A 23,045-nucleotide genomic window follows, 5' to 3' on the forward strand; every position below is an offset into this window, starting at 1 on the left:
GCTTAGATGCCACAAGCATTTCTTCTCCTGAAGATAGACGCGTAGATACAAGGAGGATGTCTGCATCAGAAGAAAGACGGCTTAGATGCAAGAAGGATTTCTTCTCCTGAAGATAGACAGCGTAGATACAAGGAGGATGTCTGCATCAGAAGAAAGACACTTAGATGCCAGAAGGATTTCTTCTCCTGAAGATAGACGCGTAGATACAAGGAGGATGTCTGCATCAGAAGAAAGACACTTAGATGCCAGAAGGATTTCTTCTCCTGAAGATAGACGTGTAGATACAAGGAGGATGTCTGCATCAGAAGAAAGACACTTAGATGCCAGAAGGATTTCTTCTCCAGAAGATAGACGTGTAGATACAAGGAGGATGTCTGCATCAGAAGAAAGACACTTAGATGCCAGAAGGATTTCTTCTCCTGAAGATAGACGTGTAGATACAAGGAGGATGTCTGCATCTGAAGAAAGACACTTAGATGCCACAAGGATTTCTTCTCCTGAAGATAGACGTGTAGATACAAGGAGGATGTCTGCATCAGAAAAAAGACACTTAGATGCCAAAAGGATTTCTTCTCCTGAAGATAGACGCATAGATACAAGGAGGATGTCTGCATCAGAAGAAAGACACTTAGATGCCAAAATTATTTCTTCTCCTGAAGATAGACGCGTAGATACAAGGAGGATGTCTGCATCAGATGAAAGACGCTTAGATGCCAGAATTATTTCTTCTCCTGAAGATAGACGCGTAGATACAAGGAGGATGTCTGCATCAGAAGAAAGACACTTAGATGCCAGAAGGATTTCTTCTCCTGAAGATAGACGCGTAGATACAAGGAGGATGTCTGTATCAGAAGAAAGACGCTTAGATCCCAGAGGGATTTCTTCTCCTGAAGATAGACGCGTAGATACAAGGAGGATGTATACATCAGAAGAAAGACGCTCAGATGCCAGAAGGATTTCTTCTCCTGAAGATAGACACGTAGATACAAGGAGGATGTCTGCATCAGAAGAAAGACACTTAGATGCCAGAAGGATTTCTTCTCCTGAAGATACACGCACAGATACAAGGAGGATGTCTGCATCAGAAGAAAGACGCTTAGATGCCAGAAGGATTTCTTCTCCTGAGGATAGACGCATAGATACAAGGAGGATGTTTGCATCAGAAGAAAGATACTTAGATGCCAGAAGGATTTCTTCTCTTGAAGATAGACGTGTAGATACAAGGAGGATGTCAGCATCAGAAGAAAGACGCTTAGATGCCAGAAGGATTTCTTCTCCTGAAGATAGACGTGTAGATACAAGGAGGATGTCTGCATCAGAAGAAAGACACTTAGATGCCAGAAGGATTTCTTCTGAAAATAGACGAGTAGATACAAGGAGGATGTCTGCATCAGAAGAAAGACGCTTAGATGCCAGAAGGATTTCTTCTCCTGAAGATAGACGCATAGATACAAGGAGGATGTCTTTATCAGAAGAAAGACGCTTTGATGCCAGAAGGATTTCTTCTCCTGAAGATAGACGTGTAGATACAAGGAGGATGTCTGCATCAGAAGAAATACGCTTAGATGCCAGAAGGATTTCTTCTCCTGAAGATAGACACGTAGATACAAGGAGGATGTCTGCATTAGAAGAAAGACGCTTAGATGCCAGAAGGATTTCTTCTCCTGAAGATAGACACGTAGATACAAGGAGGATATCTGCATCAGAAGAAAGACGCTTAGATGCCAGAAGGATTTCTTCTCCTGAAGATGGACACGTAGATACAAGGAGGATGTCTGCATCAGAAGAAAGACACTTAGATGCCAGAAGGATTTCTTCTCCTGAAGATAGACACGTAGATACAAGGAGGATGTCTGCATCAGAAGAAAGACGCTTAGATGCCAGAAGGATTTCTTCTCCTGAAGATAGACACGTAGATACAAGGAGGATATCTGCATCAGAAGAAAGACGCTTAGATGCCAGAAGGATTTCTTCTCCTGAAGATAGACGCGTAGATACAAGGAGAATGTCTGCACCAGAAGAAAGACGCATAGATACCAAAAGGTTTTCTTCTCTTGAAGGCAGACGTGCAGGTACAAGGAGGATGCCTGCATCTGAAGAGAGACGCCTGGATACAAGGAGGTCTTCTGACGAGAGACGTTTAGAGATGAAGAGAATATCTCCATCAGAAGAAAGATGCCTAGATACCAAAAGGAATAATTCTCCTGAGGATAGACGTGTAGATGCAAGGAGGATGTCTGTATCAGAAGAAAGACGCATGGATACAAGGAGATCTCTTGAAGATAGACGCTTAGATCTGAAAACAAGATCTGCTTCACAAAAAGACACACAGATGCCAGAAGCAATTTTGCTCCTGATTATAGACGTCTTGATACAAGCAGGATGTCTGCATCAGAGGAAGTACACATAGATACCAGAAGGTTTTCTTCTCTTGAAGATAGACGTGTAGATAAAAGAAGGATGTCTGCATCAGAAGAAAGATGCCTGGATACAAGAAGGATTTCTTCTCCTGAAGATAGACACGTAGATTCGAGGAGGACGTCTGCATCAGAACAAACACGCATGGATAACAGAAGGATTTCTTCTCTTGAAGACAGACATGTAGATACAAGAAGGATGTCTTCATCAGAGGGAAGACACATAGATACAAGAAGGATTTCTCCTGAAGATAAAGAGTAGACACAAGGAGGATGTCTGAAACAGAGGAAAGACGCCTAGATATCAGAAGGATTTCTTCTCCTGAAAATAGACGTGTAGATACAAAGAGAATGTCTTCATCAGAGGAGAGACGCCTGGATACCAGGATATCTTCTCAAGAAGATAGACGTGCAGATACAAGGAGGATTTCTGCCTCAGATGAGAGACGCATAGATACTAGAAAATTAACCACACTGGAACAGAAACTTACAGACACCAGATGGAAAACTACTTTAAGCGAAAACCTTCTACTCTCAAGCGGAGTTCATCCTGACCAAAGTGTGATATATGAAGAGTTTGGAAAAGAATTCTTGAAGATGAAGCACGTGGGCAGGTTCCTTTTATGTCCACCCACTTGGACTTTATGGAGTTTTGGATTCTTTTCTTATTAGAATTTTGGATTTTTCTTTTCTTTTAGAATGCCATTATTAATGATAACCGCTGGCAAAAATAATATATATAAGCAATTTTAATGATGCATATTATATATATACATATTTATATATATATATATATATATATATATATATATATATATATATATATATATATATATATATATATATATATATGCACAGAATAAATCAGTTAAGCAAATTAGGTTTGGCATTTCTCTGACCAAAGCTTTTACAGATTATACACCAATGTTAACTCTAGCTTCATAAAAGCGGATGATTTAGGGGTGTACATAAACACCCTTTAATATATACAAAAACTAAAAATGAAACATAATCTCTACCGCTGTCCCACGACAAGAAGTACAGACTGTCAAGAACTGAGCGAGTAACGCACTTAGAAAAAAAGGTGGAGAAATGTAAAGTTCTGGTAATCTGATAATTCGGGAGAATTTATCTTTTGTCGGAACTTGTCATTTAGCAGTGGCAATTCCAAGTACTCAAATCATGCATATTTCTTCTATTTTTTCAGGAGTCTTCATCATTCGCCTTTGCTGACGAATCCGTTGCATATACAAAGGAAGAAAGGTGTGTTGCTCCCGGATACCTTTATGTATCAGGTTTTATTAAGTAACGTCAGATGAGAATGAAATGCTGCTGACAAATCCTGTATCATCTGTCCTTGTTTTTTCCTTCAGTAATCTACAGTAGTTGCATTTCTTGAGATTTGGATTTTCTTCTCTCTCGGATTTCTTTTTAAACTTCAAAGGTGTATCAGCATCAGCTGGCAAAAGATTTCCATTAGTCTTCTTTCTACAGAAGAAGGGCTCGATGTTTTTTTTTATCTAATTATTTCTATTTAAATGTTATATCTGCGGATGACAACGAAAACGGAATAGTCATACTATATTTATCCTGTCTCACTATTTGGCCCAGTGTTATTATACGAGTATTTTGTGGCACCTTCTGGCATCTTGTAGTCAAAATTGGCATCAACTCTCACTGACATCGAGATGTCAAAAGATGCCGGAAACAGAATCTTCTTCTGACCATGTGTCAGGTCTTAAGAGTCACAAAAGCTAAGCCATTCCACCATTTTTCCTTTCACAGGGGCGTCGGAGACGTGTTGCTGACGGGGCTGTGGACGGGCCTGGCGGCCTTTGCTTTGTATAATACTCATAACAATCACGCTTCTCGATTGGCAGCCTTCTAAGATGCCAACCGAATCATGACGTCGATTTCTCATCGCCATTCATCGCCATCATCTCCCTCGACTGCTGTTTGCTGTGCATCTCACGGCAATAAATGATTCATCGTTAATTTATAAGACTCCATCGGACGTTGTAGGTGCAATATTTTATGACTGTAGATTTATATGGCAATAGTCCTATTTTATAAAAGCAAATGACTTCCTATCATCGAATTAATCAGTTATTTGTATAAAAATACTTAGAAAATCGTGTCGCGGCCTTTAAGCTGTTGCATCACCATTCCTAGAATGAATAACCATTTCAACGCTTCATTCATTCATTCATTCATTCGTGCCACAGCGTCACAACCAAAGTTTCATTCACGCTACGTAGTCCTACTCGAACTCTCATTCATGCTACAAGGTCTCAGCAAATAGCTTCATTCTGTTATCACTGGAAGACGACTTGCGCACCGTTTGGACTCTGAACCAACCAACTGCTTCAGTAGCTTCGCCTGCAAGTGACTTTGAATCCCAAGAATCTGTCCAATAATCATCTTAGGTCCTGTTTAGCAAGAAAATTAAATCTACAATTTATTCAGTTATCCTTAAAACTAACGTTAATGTTTTTCAGGAATTTATTTACCCTAAATTTCTTTAATGGTCAAATTTGTCTTCAAATCAAATCTAAGGTTTGAACAGTTTTCTCTGCTGCTATGAACATGATGCTCATTTCTTATTAATTTTATATCAATCACTTACTAAGCATTTGTTCATCTTCTCTAACGATCTTTGGTATTTCCTACAAATCAGATATTAGATTTATTCAGGGTCGATGGCATCTAAGAATGCTTCACCTGTGAGCTCACTATGAAACGTGACTGAGTTTCACGAAAGACAAAAATTTCACGAAACGGATTCCAAAGCAGCTGGTGGAGGTGATGCGTAAAGCTGATAGCAGCGTAGATTAGAGAAACGTAGACTAAATTTATTCTATGCATGTTAACATAGGAATGAAAAACACTTTAACTGTGTGGGATATGTATCATTGTCTCTAGATTTAAGAAAGTAAGCATCCAACGATGTTTAGACTGTTTAGATTTTGTGTGATGATGCCCAATTTTCTTGTGGTGTGTTTTACGAATATATCAAAGGCAAATATGACCAAAGTTACTTCACTGCAGTATTCCCTGTTTGCAATGCATGTATTAAACCACTGTGAAATATTGTACTATTCTAAATACAGTCTACATTATAATAAAATTCTGATGCCACGTCTAACCAATTTCATTTCCCTTCCTTTGATTACAAAGAGAAAAAAAGACGACCAAAAATAATTCAGTGCGGCTGTTTTACTGATGAGATGTTTCTAAAGGCTAATGAAATAACACTTTTGACACTGAATTGAATAAATCATATCTTTTTCAGTGACATAACCCTGAGTTCCACTCGGCCCAGATGGCTACAATAGTCGCGATGCCAGGTTACATATACGAATCAATCAATCAGAATTAGACCCGGGTACTGTCGCTAGTGAGAGATACTGATTTCTGGTGTGTAGATATGCAGGAAGAGGTGGTCTGATGGGTGTTATATGCAAAATACCAGTTTGTTTTGCCTTTATTTCAGAAAGTTAGTTGTGACTTACATTTTTTCTGTGAAAATAGAAATAAGAAAAACAATATCACACACTCCTCTGAAACAGAAAGAACTGGGAACATATATGCACATATATATATATATATATATATATATATATATATATATAAATATATATATATATATATATCTATATATATACTATATATATATAGCTTTATATTATATATATATATATATATATATACTGTATGCATATATATATTTATATATATATATATATATATATATATATATATATATATATATATATATATATATATATATATATATATATATGTGTGTGTGTGTTTTCTCAGCTTTTCTGTAGTAAGTACAGGTTATGAGGGTGTACACTTAATGTCCCCCGCCATTTGGTGACTAACTTCACGCAGGGAGGAGCAAACACTATTATTTTCCTGTCATTTCACAGGAACAAAAACATTGGCCCAGATAAAAGGCTTGTCTACTTTTAGGGGCATTTCCTACCCCCAAAGGTACATTTTCACTGAAACCCAAAACTACTGGCACTTCCTAGGGCTGCAGAGATCAGGCTGTACAGCTAATTACCACCGCGGTGGCAGTCCACAGTAAAAGGATTGACATGAGGCATGTGGCTACCACTGGGCTCTAGGTAAGAGGTTCAACTGCCAGATAGGTGCACAGTATTATATATATATATATATATATATATATATATATATATATATATATATATATATATATATATATATATATACATACATATATATTGCTAGAAGTATTGATACATACTTCCCTCCTCACCCTGTTTTCGTTTGGAAGACACATTCTGAGACCAAGTAGACAAGCCTTCTGCCCCTCCTTGCAGTTCCATTTTAAAAAGGACAATAGATTCGTCTGGGTCCCAAGTGCTTCTCTATAACACTCCTATGCCTCGCTAAAACGAAGAGCTTCTATTCCAGATTAATGCCTTGTTCCTGGGAGACAGAGAAACAGAGGTCTAACGGCTTCACGTATCAGTAAAATTCTCTTACCTGACATGTTGAGGCACTGGAAGCCGGCTGGTTGAGGAGGGCATAGAAGTCCAAGACAGGGGTCAAGCAAGAGAGTTGCAGGCTAGACACTACAGAGGGAGTACGTCACTCGTGGCTTCCCCAAAGCTCCTTTGTTCTGGCCAAGAGCCACCTTATCCAAGTCTATTTGATTGTAAATCATAAGTCCCATTTGATAGAGGCTTTATTGACGTTGATGCACGAAATCTTCACTGAACACTAAAAGGTAAAGTCTGGGGTAGAAGGCTCTTCGGCCATTCCTTTTGTTCTTATTCTCATTTCCGTTCCCTTCCCTTCAGTGAGCTAAGACCCGTTGATTCATTGTCGATATAAATCATCATAATTAATCAGTAAACTGCCTGATCATAAATTGACGTCACCCTCCTTGAGTCTTCGGAAACTTCATTTTGTCTATTTAAAGTTTGTTCTACTTTACTGAGTGTTAATGTGCCCTTTCTCCACGTTTACAGAAAGGCTATAAATATCGCTGTGTCTTCCGTCTGCTCCACTGGTCCACAGACCAATCACGTCCTCAAGCATGTCAATGTTTGGCAGCCCCAGTTATTGAACTATTGTGTCAGTTACCAATTTAGGTATTGATTGCATCAGTGTTTGGCACTCCACCTAGTTCATTCTTGTGTCAGGTAACGCCATAAGTGCCAAGAGCCAGTGTGAATGCTGTGTAATTTACTGTTCTGAATAAATGTAAATACATGTAATTGATTAAGAGTGAGATTTTCTCTAATGAGTCTTTTTTCAAATTGAAATTGCTTTAAATTCCATTTTTCTTGTTCTGTGAGTGCTGACCCCCAGTAACAGATCAATCAACATTCATAAATATATATATATATATATATATATATATATATATATATATATATATATATATATATATATATATATATATATATATATATATATATATATATATGTAGAGAGAGAGAGAGAGAGAGAGAGAGAGAGAGAGAGAGAGAGAGAGAGAGAGAGAGAGAGCAGCTTCTATTCCTAGGCTAGTTCCTTGGTCCTGCCTATACTATTCTAAATCAAACAGGTATTCTACAGGCATTGTCAAAAATAATCAGCCTACATCAGCTGGGGCTCGTTGCTTCGGCTAAGAATTCGTTGACTGCCTCTGTATCGTCCGTGTCAAGCCTTTTCCGCGCCAGGAAAGAGGTGACAGGATCTGTAAATTCTCTTTCTTTGTTTGTTACTGGATGTTACACTTGGTTCGTACATCCAGCTGTTTAGGTTTATGTGAATTTCACTGTTCCTCGTTGCGCAACGCAACAACTTCTAGTTTCCTTCTATTTTCTGTTCTCTATTAGCGACCCAAAGACTTTTGTAACAAGTTCTTTCTGTACATTTCTGCGTACCGGGGGACACACACACACACACACTGGTTAACCTAATGGAGCGCTTCTCGTGAGGGAAAAATTCTTCCGGCTGGAAAAATGGAACTTTCGGACACATCATAAGCTACATTTCATGAGATTTTCCAGTTTTCTGAGCAGATTAAGGGCTGCCATTTTGTCTCCATTTCTGCCAGTCATATTTTCTTCTAGATAAAGGTCTCTCTCTCTCTCTCTAATATAAATATATATATATATATATATATATATATATATATATATATATATATATATATATATATATATATATATATATATATATATATATATATATATATATATATATATATATATATATATATGATTGGTGCACTTTACAAAGAGAGGTCAACTAACTTGCGGTGGTGTGCAGATCTAGTTTGGTACTACAGTTACCATATGCCAAGCTCTTTGGAGTACTGTCTAAATAGTGTTTATGTCACATTAAAATAAATTTGGGTTAAACCTCAAGTGCACAAGGCTGCACACGCACCCCTCCCCAAACTATTGAGTCAATACAAATCAATGGCTTTCAGCAACCAAGAACCAATTTGCCTGCTACTGGCTCCACAATGATTTCCAGAAAAGAAAACACCTGGTTAATATCTTCACTCTCTCTCGGAAGTGACCTTCAAAGGATGTCCTCGGAGACGGAGTTTCCTGTTCCTCTGGGCTCCGCGACTTCACAATATTTCGCACTGGGAGAGACGATAATTATCACACTCACTATGTCTAATTGTCACCAGATTATAATATCTTATCGCAACAGTAGGCTGTTCCAGAGTGGATAAAGAACCTGAGGCTTTTCAATAACAGACCCATAGAATTTACAAGTTTGTTCAGCATATAAATAAAACACTAAAAAATTAACACACATAAAAATAGAAAAAAGAATTACACAAAATAAATCACAAATGAAAATATTCACTAATCAAGAAATGAAATATTTATATAATCAAAGGTGAAAGTGACTGGTACAAAGTTTATTTGCGTTTCTGACAGGAATGAATGTGGATCCTAAATAAAAGAAAACCTAATGTGATTAATTTTTTACATGGCCCACTAAAACAATCAAAGGCATAAGAAAGACTGCAAACCACTGAAGTATTACAAACATAACTCCCGTTAAGATTAAAAATCAGTGCAAAATGAAAATGTCTCATGAAAGACTGAACAGATGATAAACTCCCACTGGAATGAACATTAATGCAAAACAAAAGGATGGAACTATGAATTACCACTTGCAATTAGCATGAATGTCCAGAAAATCAAAACTTGACACCTCACAGTTTGAATGATGAGGGACACTGTCCCAAATGTCCGAAATGAGAGAGAGAGAGAGAGAGAGAGAGAGAGAGAGAGAGAGAGAGAGAGAGAGAGAGTCGATTAGATTATCGAGCGAGATGTGAAACAAACGTGTTCCTCTAGATGAAAAAAACAAATAGCATAAAGAGAAGAAGAAAAAGTTAAAACTTCTCGGAGCCCTTCATTCAACCGGAAAACTAAGAACAAGTTTACATATTGCAACGAACTCCAGATTTTATACTGGAGTCGAAAGCAAATTCAGTATTTATTTATTCAGGATCCTTCATTTGGACTGGCTCAGCGCCAAGACTAGCCAAGAACCAGTTGCAACACAAAATTCCAACAATAAATGAAATTCTGAAAGAGATACAAAAAACGCTGAAGACAATCTGACAGTCCATTTTAATTCAAAAAAAGAGACCTTATAAACTAAAAACAAGCGCTGAAGACAATCTGACAGTCCATTTTAATTCAAAAAAAGAGACCTTATAAACTAAAAGCGAAGTCCCTGAAAAACTATTTGATCCTGAAAGAAAAACACAGCCCCCTGTTAAAGAAAAACTTTTACCCGTGCCGCGTTAGTCTTTATCATGAAAAAAAGCAAATTTTATGAAAAACAGTTTTTAATCCCTTAATGAGACAGTCAAGACTTAGCAATTTCAAACATTGATATCATTGTAATGAAGTTTTCCAATAATCACATAATAGTACATACATATAAAGATATTCATACATATTTATATACATTGATATATATCATATATATATAAATAAAAATGTTTATTTATATATGTATGTATGCATGTATACTATGAATTATATAAATACTGGAACGATCTGTCTGCGGGACCACTGGAGGCGTCTATGCACCGAAGATATCAAATCCCCTCACTAACGATAATATCAGAGGGGTGGGCATAAACGGTTTGCCTACCGTTCTCCTCCACTAGCAGGCTTCCTGACGACTCCAGGTGAAACAGCAGAACAGCAGCTGCAGCTCAAAGGCACAAGGGGCGCTAAACAGCAAGAAGCACAAACAAATCCACTGGTGCTTCCCTGTAACGACGAAAGCTGCAGAACTTCCAAAAGAAAATAAAGAAGCCTTGGAAATAGTGAATGACCTGCTCTGTTGGGGAGGCGATACTCTTTATCTCTACTGGCCAACCAAGCTCAGAATGAAGAGCGTGGGCAACGAAAGCACTTTAATTCTTTAATGGGCTGAATCACGAGCGGATCCCTGATAAACGGTGGTCCGCTCGACGAAAACAAGTAAAGAAAGAGAATACTGGTGAATAAACATTCTATAAAAAAATTAAAAATTATTTGTGACGAAATAAAAGCTGAAATAAACTGAAAAGACATTATACTGATGAAAAGCCATGAAATAAAAATTTAAGGCAATTATTACAATATATAGACAGCAAGATAGTAAACTGCACTCAGAGAAACCAGAATACCGCATCTGCTAACGATGACTGACGCTAAACAAGTAAAATCTTCCTTCAAATAGCTGTATTGGGGTCTTCTAGGAAGACGGGGCAACGGCGTAAGGAGCTATTCCATATAATACCAGAGGAAAGGTTGACACTCCGAACATTCTGTCTCATTAACCTGGTGTCATCGTTGATGATGAGAAACAGCACCGCTACCCTTGGAAGAAGGAATTGCACAACAGAACCCAAATAATTCACTGGAAATCAATAAATCCAGAATAAGAGCTCTTTTAAGGTATCGAAATTGGCACACCTTGACCCAGCAGTTACTCAAGGGACATGAGGAAAAATGGTTCCACGCCCTGCCACTGAGATTTCTGTGGCGGTGAATGGGGAGACTAATGTTGTAGAAGTTTTCTAGACAAGGCGTTCACCCATCAGTCAGAATTCGATGCCACTTTTCACTGCCATCAACCTCTAGATATTCTAATTGTCCATGTGCAACAAGGCTGGGGGCGAAAACAGCAGCCTATCACTAAATAAGAGGAGAGAATGTCAAAAATAATGAAGGCAGGAATATTTGAGACAACTGAGCCCTCAAAAGGAATACACAAGAAGAGAGAGAGAGAGAGAGAGAGAGAGAGAGAGAGAGAGAGAGAGAGAGAGAGAGAGTGTTGGAATGAGGTTCGCTGACCAAGCATGAAAAAACTATTTCAGATCACTTACTACTTTGTCATCAGCAAGCGATAATCAGAAGTCAGCAGTTGACAACTGTTGTCACATAACTCACGAAAGTCTACAGAGAAAAGGAAACACTATTAGAATCATAAAACAAATAAATAAATCTGAATATGCTGAAAAGTTTCCTGTCGACCTTAATGAATGAGGAAAGTTCCATAAAACAATATAAGATTTGGAGTAATATATATATAATATATATATATATATATATATATATATATATATATATATATATATATATATATATATATATATTTATATATATATATATATATATATATATATATATATATATATATAAAATATATCTATATATATATATAATATATTGTATAAAATATGCATGTATGGAGAGAGCAAACTTAGGTCATTTCCCTTCACAGAGGTCGCTCTATGAAAACACAAGTTGATAGCCACAGTTTCATTTATCCATTACCCGCCGAATCACGTTTGTGGTGATATATATATATATATATATATATATATATATATATATATATATATATATATATATATATATATATATATATATATTATAATCACTCTGACACATGATTCGTGTCTCATAACCACAATGAAAAATAAAAGACACCTTCGTCATCCGCTTAGAAGCCGGAATCGGTTAGGACATACTGTAGTACACCCAGACTATTATTTTCCCAATGGTTATGATATATATATATATATATATATATATATATATATATATATAAATATATATATATATATATATATATATATATATATATATATATATATCTAATATCCTAAAAAAACTTTATAATTATTTGGTTGTCTTTAATTCCCGATTCCTATAAGAGTGGCTGAACTGAGGCATTATTATTTCTACCCGTGCCTGCAAGCTTCTTTGCTTACCTCTCTGATTTTCGGCATTATATATCGAAGTTATTGATAGATTTCTGTGAAATTTATTTTAGGAAGTTTTAGTGTTATGTGTTTATCATTTGACCTTTGTAACTCGGAACGAGCATGCCGTAAAGATGAGAGAGAGAGAGAGAGAGAGAGAGAGAGAGAGAGAGAGAGAGAGAGAGAGAGAGAGAGAATTCGTTCATTCATTCAATTTACTTACATTCGACTTGACACTGACGTCATAGAATCCGGAAGCGGGGATTGGCTGCAAAGGAGGACCAGGCTTCCAGATTCCCCTATAAAAGAAGAGACCGCAGAGAGAAAGGCCAGTGGCAGCTTCTCGGAGCTTGTGCTTCCCAGCAGAGCGTCTCAACCGACAACGCCCACCTTTTCGTGTCCTACCTCCAGCGACAGCCTGGTTGATTTAGTGTGAATTTCCCCCGTGAACATTTTGGTAAGTCAGCAGAATTTTTACTTCTCCATTTTTAAATTATCTGGGGTTACACAGGTTTAGATTTCAGTTGCCATAGAGTTGTCTTTTTACTCAAAGGTTGGATTCTTATTTTGTCTAGGAGGAAATTTACAAAATTTTTCTTTGCTAGTGTGTAGTCTGAATGTCCACAAGTTTATTTCCTTTCTGAAATAAGACGAAGGAAAGGTATCTTCTTTTAAAACATATGTTATGCCAAGAAACATTTACAATCGTACAACGGCATTTAGTATATATATATATATATATATATATATATATATATATATATATATATATATATATATATATATATATATATATATATGAGTGTGTATGTGTGTAAAGAAAACAAATATCCACAGAATAATTGAATGAGAAGAAAAAGATCTGAAAAAGAACTAAGAAGTTCTCTTGATCTTTACGGGCTTCTTTCACAGATTTACTGGAATGTAACAGTGTTAAAAAGCAGCTGGGCTTTAGCAAGGGTCGTTGATGTTTCCTGAACCCCAATTCTATGGATTTTTGTTACTCAGAAGTTGAAAAGACTGCAAGGCCTATGTTGCCTTGATTTGGCTTCCCTTTTTCTCAAGATTTTTTGTTTATGTTTATTTGTTAATTTTTCGATTTCGTCATGCCGATCATCTTTGTACTAACATTACCTTCTCTAGAGTTAAGCTTTCTTTCATAGTAATTATGAAAAAAGCATAAAGCACCGGTTGTTTTGGATATGTACTTTTCCAAAGCCATCTTGGTGAATCTCTCCATAGATTACTCCAGGCAATCTTTCTTCGTCTTTGACTTCGCTACACACACACACACACACACACACACACATGTGTGTGTATATAATATATATGATATTTGTATATGTATATATATATATATGTATGTGTGTGTGTGTCTTTGTGCAGTGGAGTCAAAGACGAGGATAGAGTGCCTGGAGTAATCTATGGAGAGATTCACCATGCTTCATTTACCCAGGACGGTTTTGGAGAAATATGTATCTCAAGTACATATCCAAACAACCGATGCTCTATGCTCTCATGCACGCCTTCTTTCGAAGGTTGTTTAATCAGTCATACTTTCTCTCTCTCTCTCTCTCTCATATATATATATATGTATATATATATATGTACAGTATATATATATGTACAGTATATATATGTATATATATATATATATATATATATATATATATATATATATATATGTATATACATACATACACACACAGGCACACATATATACAGTTTTTTTCAAAAAACTTTTCAAGGGGACTGTAGGTAGTGTATTCTTTTGGAAAGTATATTCTGGTCCCAACACTCTCTCTCTCTCTCTCTCTCTCTCTCTCTCTCTCTCTCTCTCTCTCTCTCTCTCTCTCTCTCTGTGACTTTAGTATTGTCTTTGAACTCCCCACAAATGCCTCAGTTGGGAGAAATATATTTATGACTGAAAAAATGTTTCCTCACTAGGTGCTGGAGGTGATGGTAAAGGCGGGCAGGGCCAGACGGGCTCTATTGGTGGCGCTGGCACTCTTGTCTACCCTTGGCTCCTATGCACACCTTGCCTCGGCACTTCGGTTCTCGCTGAACTCTACCGACGCCTCCCATGGTCCTCCTCCGGCTAATGCTCGGTGAGAAGGCAGTCAGTTTTCCCATGCCTTATATTGCACAAATGAAATACACAGAAAAATGGGGTCACCTTAGTTTTTAGGTTCTTTTTACTGTTTACTATGCAATGTCACTGAGTAAGAAAATGCTCTTATAATTTACCTTCAACCTTGATTTTCCTACACACTATTTGGCCAGATATATCTATTCCAAGTCCTTTCAATACAGCCTTGACGTCTACTTCCCTGAGCAAAATAAAATCTAATATAAATGGAAGCCAGTGTAATTCTCTACCATCCCACACTGCGGTGTTGCATTTTTCAAGTCACTGGCCCATTCGCATAAACAGGTGTACGGGAACTCCTGAATGCCTAGTTGAACTCCTAGTGGCACAAGCACTTATTGCTCTGATAAATATCTACAATATTGTTTTATTAGTTATTTTCCTGATAAGAGTTTACGGTGTAATATGATTCAATAAAATATCAGAAGAGGAATTGCACACTAGCTGTTGAAGTCATAAGTTTTCACAAACTTATTTATGAAAGTCATTGCTTCGATATTTGACAATGGTTTCCTTTCAGGTATACGGATGCTACAAAAGGCATAGAAAACCCGCAACACTTGACGGCATCCGCAGCTGAAGTCACGTTATTAGGAAACGAATCCCCTTGCCAGGGACCTGTAAGTTTGGATCTACCACTTCTCAAGAAATGGGACGGCTACAGTCTGAAAAGGTCAAGCGACAACGCTCACGGTTTTACTGGGGGACTGAAAACGAGGGCAGTACGCAGAATGGTTGCCAACAACCATCTCCATGCCAGCAATCATGAACGTTATGAGGTAAACTCTCCAATGGTAAACGCTGACGGGCGAAGAAAAAATGTCCTTCACTCTTTCGAAAAAGAAAACCAAAGGATGGCATCTTCTGTTGAAAGACGTGAACTTTATGGGCGGATGTCTAGGTCAAAAGAACGATTAGGCACTAAAACAACGACTACTCCTAATGAGAGACGTGAGGACGTAAGAAGGATGTCTCTTTCAGCGGAAAGGCGCCTTGACACTAGAAGGTTGCATTCACTTGAAGAAAGACATCTGGACACCAGGAGGTTATCTGTATCGGAAGAAAGACTCTGGGATACCAGAAGGATTTCTTCTATTGAAGACAGACGAGTAGATACAAGAAGGATGGCTGCATCAGAGGAAAAACATCCAGATACAACGAGGTCTTTATCACGAGAGAGACAAGTAGAAACAAACAGGATATCTGTGTCAGAAAATAGACGCCAAGATGCCAGACGGATTTCTTCTCTTGAAGATAGACGTGTAAATACAAGGAAGATATCTGTATCAGAGGAAAGATGCCTGGATACCAGAAGGATTTCTTCTCCTGAAGATAGACGCGTAGATACAAGGAGGATGTCTGCATCAGAAGAAAGAAGCTTAGATGCCAGAAGGATTTCTTCTCCTGAAGATAGACGCGTAGATACAAGGAGGATGTCTGCATCAGAAGAAAGACGCTTGGATGCCACAAGGATTTCTTCTCCTGAAGATAGACACGTTCATACAAGGAGGATGTCTGCACCAGAAGAAAGACGCTTAGATGCCAGAAGGATTTCTTCTCACGAAGACAGACACGTAGATACAAGGAGGATGTATACATCAGAAGAAAGACACTTAGATGCCAGAAGGATTTCTTCTCCTGAAGATAGACGTGTAGATACAAGGAGGATGTCTGCATCAGAAGAAAGACACTTAGATGCCAGAAGGATTTCTTCTCCTGAAGATAGACACGTAGATACAAGGAGGATGTCTGCATCAGAAGAAAGACACTTAGATGCCAGAAGCATTTCTTCTCACGAAAATAGACGCGTAGATACAAGGAGGATGTCTGCATCAGAAGAAAGACGCTTAGATGCCAGAAGCATTTCTTCTCACGAAGATAGACGCGTAGATACAAGGAGGATGTCTGCATCAGAAGAAAGACGCTTAGATGCCAGAAGGATTTCTTCTCCTGAAGATAGACGCGTAGATACAAGGAGGATGTCTACATCAGAAGAAAGACACTTAGATGCCAGAAGGATTTCTTCTCCTGAAGATAGACGCGTAGATACAAGGAGGATGTCTGCATCAGAAGAAAGACACTTAGATGCCAGAAGGATTTCTTCTCCTGAAGATAGACGCGTAGATACAAGGAGGATGTCTGCATCAGAAGAAAGACACTTAGATGCCAGAAGGATTTCCTCTCCTGAAGATAGACGTGTAGATACAAGGAGGATGTCTGCATCAGAAGAAAGACACTTAGATGCCAGAAGGATTTCTTCTCCTGAAGATAGACGCGTAGATACAAGGAGGATGTCTGCATCAGAAGAAAGACACTTAGATGCCAGAAGGATTTCTTCTCCTGAAGATAGACGTGTAGATACAAGGAGGATGTCTGCATCAGAAGAAAGACACTTAGAAGCCAGAAGGATTTCTTCTCACGAAGATAGACGCATATATACAAGGAGGATGTCTGCATCAGAAGAAAGACACTTAGATGCCAAAAGGATTTCTTCTCCTGAAGATAGACGCGTAGATACAAGGAGGATGTCTGCATCAGATGAAAGACGCATAGATGCCAGAATTATTTCTTCTCCTGAAGATAGACGCGTAGATACAAGGAGGATGTCTGCATCAGAAGAAAGACACTTAGATGCCAGAAGGATTTCTTCTCCTGAAGATAGACACGTAGATACAAGGAGGATGTCTGTATCAGAAGAAAGACGCTTAGATGCCAGAGGGATTTCTTCTCCTGAAGATAGACGCGTAGATACAAGGAGGATGTATACATCAGAAGAAAGACGCTCAGATGCCAGAAGGATTTCTTCTCCTGAAGATAGACACGTAGATACAAGGAGGATGTCTGCATCAGAAGAAAGACACTTAGATGCCAGAAGGATTTCTTCTCCTGAAGATAGACGCACAGATAGAAGGAGGATGTCTGCATCAGAAGAAAGACGCTTAGATGCCAGAAGGATTTCTTCTCCTGAGGATAGACGCATAGATATAAAGAGGATGTTTGCATCAGAAGAAAGATACTTAGATGCCAGAAGGATTTCTTCTCTTGAAGATAGACGCGTAGATACAAGGAGGATGTCAGCATCAGAAGAAAGACGCTTAGATGCCACAAGGATTTCTTCTCCTGAAGATAGACGTGTAGATACAAGGAGGATGTCTGCATCAGAAGAAAGACACTTAGATGCCAGAAGGATTTCTTCTGAAAATAGACGAGTAGATACAAGGAGGATGTCTGCATCAGAAGAAAGACGCTTAGATGCCAAAAGGATTTCTTCTCCTGAAGATAGACGCATAGATACAAGGAGGATGTCTTTATCAGAAGAAAGACGCTTTGATGCCAGAAGGATTTCTTCTCCTGAAGATAGACGTGTAGATACAAGGAGGATGTCTGCATCAGAAGAAATACGCTTAGATGCCAGAAGGATTTCTTCTCACGAAGACAGACACGTAGATACAAGGAGGATGTATACATCAGAAGAAAGACGCTTAGATGCCAGAAGGATTTCTTCTCCTGAAGATAGACACGTAGATACAAGGAGGATATCTGCATCAGAAGAAAGACACTTAGATGCCAGAAGGATTTCTTCTCCTGAAGATAGACACGTAGATACAAGGAGGATGTCTGCATCAGAAGAAAGACACTTAGATGCCAGAAGCATTTCTTCTCCTGAAAATAGACACGTAGATACAAGGAGGATGTCTGCATCAGAAGAAAGACGCTTAGATGCCAGAAGCATTTCTTCTCCTGAAGATAGACACGTAGATACAAGGAGGATATCTGCATCAGAAGAAAGACGCTTAGATGCCAGAAGGATTTCTTCTCCTGAAGATAGACGCGTAGATACAAGGAGAATGTCTGCACCAGAAGAAAGACGCATAGATACCAAAAGGTTTTCTTCTCTTGAAGGCAGACGTGCAGGTACAAGGAGGATGCCTGCATCTGAAGAGAGACGCCTGGATACAAGGAGGTCTTCTGACGAGAGACGTTTAGATATGAAGAGAATATCTCCATCAGAAGAAAGATGCCTAGATACCAAAAGGAATAATTCTCCTGAGGATAGACGTGTAGATGCAAGGAGGATGTCTGTATCAGAAGAAAGACGCATGGATACAAGGAGATCTCTTGAAGATAGACGCTTAGATCTGAAAACAAGATCTGCTTCACAAAAAAGACACACAGATGCCAGAAGCAATTTTGCTCCTGATTATAGACGTCTTGATACAAGCAGGATGTCTGCATCAGAGGAAGTACACATAGATACCAGAAGGTTTTCTTCTCTTGAAGATAGACGTGTAGATAAAAGAAGGATGTCTGCATCAGAAGAAAGATGCCTGGATACAAGAAGGATTTCTTCTCCTGAAGATAGACATGTAGATTCGAGGAGGACGTCTGCATCAGAACAAACACGCATGGATAACAGAAGGATTTCTTCTCTTGAAGACAGACATGTAGATACAAGAAGGATGTCTTCATCAGAGGGAAGACACATAGATACAAGAAGGATTTCTCCTGAAGATAAAAGAGTAGACACAAGGAGGATGTCTGAAACAGAGGAAAGACGCCTAGATATCAGAAGGATTTCTTCTCCTGAAAATAGACGTGTAGATACAAAGAGAATGTCTTCATCAGAGGAAAGACGCCTGGATACCAGGATATCTTCTCAAGAAGATAGACGTGCAGATACAAGGAGGATTTCTGCCTCAGATGAGAGACGCATAGATACTAGAAAATTAACCACACTGGAACAGAAACTTACAGACACCAGATGGAAAACTACTTTAAGCGAAAACCTTCTACTCTCAAGCGGAGTTCATCCTGACCAAAGTGTGATATATGAAGAGTTTGGAAAAAGAATTCTTGAAGATGAAGCACGTGGGCAGGTTCCTTTTATGTCCACCCACTTGGACTTTAAGGTAAGTTTTGGATTCTTTTCTTATTAGAATGCCATTATTAATGATAACCGCTGGCAAAAATAACTTCTAAGCAATTTTAATGATGCATATTCGTACACACATTTTTTTATAATATATATATATATATATATATATATATATATATATATATATATATATATATATATATATATATATATATATATATATGCAGAATAAATCAGTTAAGCAAATCGATGAATGAATGCATTTCCCTTGTAAGAATATTAGGTTTGGCATTTCTCTGACCAAAGCTTTTACAGATTATGCACCAATGTTAACTCTAGCTTCATAAAAGCGGATGATTTAGGGGTGTACATAAACTCCCTTTAATATATACAAAAATTAAAAATGAAACATAATCTCTACCGCTGACCCACAACAAGAAGTACAGACTGTCAAGAACTGAGCAAGTAACGCATTTAGAAAAAAAGGTGGGGAAATGTAAAGTTCTGGTAGTCTGACAATTCAGGAGAATTTATCTTTTGTCGGAACTTGTCATTTAGCAATGGCAATTCCAAGTACTCAAATCATGCATATTTCTTCTATTTTTTCAGGGGTCTTCACTATTCGCCTTTGCTGACGAATCCGTTGCATATACAAAGGAAGAAAGGTGTGTTGCTCCCGGATACCTTTATGTATCAGGTTTTATTAAGTAACGTCAGATGAGAATGACATGCTGCTGACAAATCCTATATCATCTGTCCTTGTTTTTCCTTCATTACTCTACAGTAGTTGCTTTTCTTGAGATTTGGATTTTCTTCTCTCTCGGATTTCTTTTTAAACTTCAAAGGCGTATCAGCATCAACTGGCAAAAGATTTCCATTAGTCTTCTTTCTACAGAAGAAGGGCTCGATGTTTTTTTTTATCTAATTATTTATATTTAAATGTTAACTCTGCGGATGACAACGAATACGGAATAGTCATACTATATTTATCCTGTCTCACTATTTGACCCAGTGTTATTATACGAATATTTTGTGGCACCTTCTGGCATCTTGTAGTCAAAATTGGCATCAACTCTCACTGACATCGAGATGTCAAAAGATGCCGGAAACAGAATCTTCTTCTGACCATGTGTCAGGTCTTAGTCACAAAAGCTAAGCCATTCCACCATTTTTCCTTTCACAGGGGCGTCGGAGACGTGTTGCTGACGGGGCTGTGGACGGGCCTGGCGGCCTTTGCTTTGTATAATACTCATAACAATCACGCTTCTCGACTGGCAGCCTTCTAAGATGCCAACCGAATCATGACGTCGATTTGTCTCATCGCCATTCATCGCCATCATCTCCCTCGACTGCTGTTTGCTGTGCATCTCACGGCAATAAATGATTCATCGTTAATTTATAAGACTCCATCGGACGTTGTAGGTGCAATATTTTATGACTGTAGATTTATATGGCAATAGTCCTATTTTATAAAAGTAAATGACTTCCTATCATCGAATTAATCAGTTATTTGTATAAAAATACTTAGAAAATCGTGTCGCGGCCTTTAAGCTGTTGCATCACCATTCCTAGAATGAATAACCATTTCAACGCTTCATTCATTCATTCATTCATTCGTGCCACAGCGTCACAACCAAAGTTTCATTCACGCTACGTAGTCCTACTCGAACTCTCATTCATGCTACAAGGTCTCAGCAAATAGCTTCATTCTGTTATCACTGGAAGACGACTTGCGCACCGTTTGGACTCTGAACCAACCAACTGCTTCAGTAGCTTCGCCTGCAAGTGACTTTGAATCCCAAGAATCTGTCCAATAATCATCTTAGGTCCTGTTTAGCAAGGAAATTAAATCTACAATTTATTCAGTTATCCTTAAAACTAACGTTAAGGTTTTTCAGGTATTTATTTACCCTAAATTTCTTTAATGGTCAAATTTGTCTTCAAATCAAATCTAAGGTTTGAACTGTTTTCTCTGCTGCTATGAACATGATGCTCATTTCTTATTAATTTTATATCAATTACTTACTAAGCATTTGTTCATCTGAAAGTTTCTCTAACGATCTTTGGTATTTCCTACAAATCAGATATTAGATTTATTCAGGGTCGATGGCATCTATGAATGCTGCACCTGTGAGCTCACTATGAAACGTGACTGAGTTTCACGAAAGACAAAAATTTCACGAAACGGATTCCAAAGCAGCTGGTGGAGGTGATGCGTAAAGCTGATAGCAGCGTAGATTAGAGAAACGTAGACTAAATTTATTCTATGCATGTTAACATAGGAATGAAAAACACTTTAACTGTGGGATATGTATCACTGTCTCTAGATTTAAGGAAGTAAGCATCCAACGATGTTTAGACTGTTTAGATTTTGTGTGATGATGCCCAATTTTCTTGTGGTGTGTTTTAAGAATATATCAAAGGCAAATATGACCAAAGTTACTTCACTGCAGTATTCCCTGTTTGCAATGCAGGTACCGAAAACTTTATGAAACCACTGCTAAATAATGTACTACTCACAGGACCATTCCTGTCCTTGTGTATACGTTCTACATCATAATAAAAATTCTGATGTTACCTCTTACGAATTTCCTTGCCCTTTGGACAAAAAAAGTACGATGAATAGGTGCATCCCACTGTTGTATTATTGAGGATTTTCTAAAAGTGAACAAAACACTTTTGTAATTGAGTCCAATGATACAATCTCAATTTCAGCGACATGACCCGGAGTCCTATTCTGCCCTGATGGCTAGAATAATTGCGATGCCAGGCTACACAGACAAATCAATCAAAATTCGGATCAACTTAAGGCGACCAAATGCCTGATACCTAATTCTCTGCATTCTCAGTAGTGGATTTTAAGAGAACGAGCCCGTGTGACTCCCCATCATCCGGGAATCGGACCTGGGTTCTGTCGCTAGTGAGGGATACCGATTCCGAAGGAAATGAAGGAAGAAGTGACACTGTCTTGTGCAAAATACCCACTCATTTCCTTTTGTTTCAGAAAGTTTTTCAACTCGTGTATGTATATATATATATATATATATATATATATATATATATATATATATATATATATATATATATATATATATATATATATATATATATATATATAAAGAAAATAAGACAGGGTTTCGACTCTAAATCTCATGTCCCCCTCCACTGAATAACTCGCATCATACAGGGTGGAAAGAACGTCATTACCTTCCTACTTCCACAGGAGCAAAGACACTGGCCCAGATGAAGACGCTCATTTACCTTTTAAGGGCATTTCCTCTCACCAAAGGGTCCCCTACTTTATGGGTACATTTAAACTGTACCCTAAAGCAC

General features: G+C 38.0%; 4 protein-coding genes across 5 annotated transcripts in view; 3 read left to right on the top strand and 1 right to left on the bottom strand.

Annotated features, from left to right (window-relative positions):
• Positions 1-110, top strand: part of LOC136847545 (serine/arginine repetitive matrix protein 5-like) — a 678-nt gene extending 568 nt beyond the window's left edge. Inside the window, exon 1 of the mRNA XM_067119271.1 lies at positions 1-110. This exon is cut by the window's left edge and continues 568 nt beyond it. Coding sequence (XP_066975372.1) covers positions 1-110 — 110 coding nt within the window.
• The window catches only part of Larp7 (La related protein 7), a 140,571-nt gene that overhangs the window by 33,429 nt on the left and 84,097 nt on the right, over positions 1-23,045 (bottom strand). The gene's annotated exons all lie outside the window — the stretch shown is intronic.
• On the top strand, positions 137-2,548 carry LOC136847547 (zinc finger CCCH domain-containing protein 13-like). The gene has a single exon (XM_067119272.1). It carries the CDS (start codon positions 137-139, stop codon positions 2,408-2,410), a length of 2,274 nt encoding a protein of 757 aa, XP_066975373.1. The 3' UTR covers positions 2,411-2,548.
• Positions 13,019-22,293, top strand: LOC136847678 (zinc finger CCCH domain-containing protein 13-like). Its single transcript, XM_067119474.1, has 5 exons — positions 13,019-13,144; positions 14,635-14,795; positions 15,357-19,746; positions 20,322-20,377; positions 20,896-22,293. The coding sequence occupies exons 2-5, from the start codon at positions 14,647-14,649 to the stop codon at positions 20,996-20,998; spliced, it is 4,698 nt and encodes a 1,565-aa protein (XP_066975575.1). The 5' UTR covers positions 13,019-13,144; positions 14,635-14,646; the 3' UTR covers positions 20,999-22,293.

Source organism: Macrobrachium rosenbergii, chromosome 17 (genome assembly GCF_040412425.1).
Source record: "Macrobrachium rosenbergii isolate ZJJX-2024 chromosome 17, ASM4041242v1, whole genome shotgun sequence".
Lineage (NCBI taxonomy): Eukaryota > Metazoa > Arthropoda > Malacostraca > Decapoda > Palaemonidae > Macrobrachium > Macrobrachium rosenbergii.

What these genes read in the sequence shown, in the direction of transcription:
- LOC136847678 (XM_067119474.1), top strand. Translation starts at nt 14,647, where the DNA reads ATGGTAAAGGCGGGCAGGGCCAGACGGGCTCTATTGGTGGCGCTGGCA. An exon ending in CCTCCTCCGGCTAATGCTCG is followed by an intron (nt 14,796 to 15,356) that starts GTGAGAAGGCAG and finishes GTTTCCTTTCAG; the next exon opens with GTATACGGATGCTACAAAAG. An exon ending in CCACCCACTTGGACTTTAAG is followed by an intron (nt 19,747 to 20,321) that starts GTAAGTTTTGGA and finishes CTATTTTTTCAG; the next exon opens with GGGTCTTCACTATTCGCCTT.
- LOC136847547 (XM_067119272.1), top strand. Translation starts at nt 137, where the DNA reads ATGTCTGCATCAGAAGAAAGACACTTAGATGCCAGAAGGATTTCTTCT.